The sequence below is a fragment of the Alligator sinensis genome, unplaced genomic scaffold, assembly GCF_000455745.1.
Source record: "Alligator sinensis unplaced genomic scaffold, ASM45574v1 scaffold962_1, whole genome shotgun sequence".
NCBI classification, from domain to species: domain Eukaryota; kingdom Metazoa; phylum Chordata; order Crocodylia; family Alligatoridae; genus Alligator; species Alligator sinensis.
The window spans coordinates 1,134,446-1,135,042 of record NW_005842404.1 but is presented as its reverse complement, the minus strand read 5'-3'; the positions used below and the strand labels follow the sequence as shown (position 1 = coordinate 1,135,042).

Below are 597 nucleotides of genomic sequence, written 5' to 3'. Positions count from 1 at the left end.
ATGCCACATATTAACCCCATACCCTTCACAAATGCCACCTTAATTCCCTGCCCCTTAACAATCTGCCATTCTGCTTTCTGTTCCCTACCCAATCTGCTGCTCTGCTTTTTGCCTCCAGCCCTATCTAGTGCTGTGCTGCCTGTCCCCTCCCTGACCTGCCACATGCTACACACAGGTTCTCATCAGCTGAGAAACTTCAGAGGAAAAGGTAAACACATCCTCCCTATCGTAAGAGTAGCACGGAGGTGAAAGAATAAATCGCATACTTGCACAATTGGCCTCCTCCCAAGTTTTGTTAAAGAACTCTGAAAGCACCACGACTATCTGTAACCTATCAGACATCAAGAGGCTTTTCGCGCAGTTGTAGCTCTTGGAAGAATTCTGGAACAACAACAAAAAGAAAAGTTTTATGAATTCACAGGGAAGCAACTTTGAAACTCTGGACTTACATGTTACATTCACTTACCAATAATAGTTTGGTCTGTTTTAGACTACTTATAATAACTCAGCAAATAGACTACAGCAAAATCTCTGTCTTACCAAAGAACAGAAGAAGAGAAAACATTAAATAATGTGAACTGCACAATTGTATTTCTT

General features: G+C 41.4%; 1 protein-coding gene across 1 annotated transcript in view; it reads right to left on the bottom strand.

Moving 5' to 3' along the window:
• Positions 1-597, bottom strand: part of OSTM1 (osteopetrosis associated transmembrane protein 1) — a gene marked incomplete at its 5' end in the record, with an annotated part of 22,412 nt that overhangs the window by 13,620 nt on the left and 8,195 nt on the right. The window contains one exon of the mRNA XM_006029932.2: positions 267-381. Coding sequence (XP_006029994.1) covers positions 267-381 — 115 coding nt within the window. The remainder of the gene's footprint in view (positions 1-266; positions 382-597) is intronic.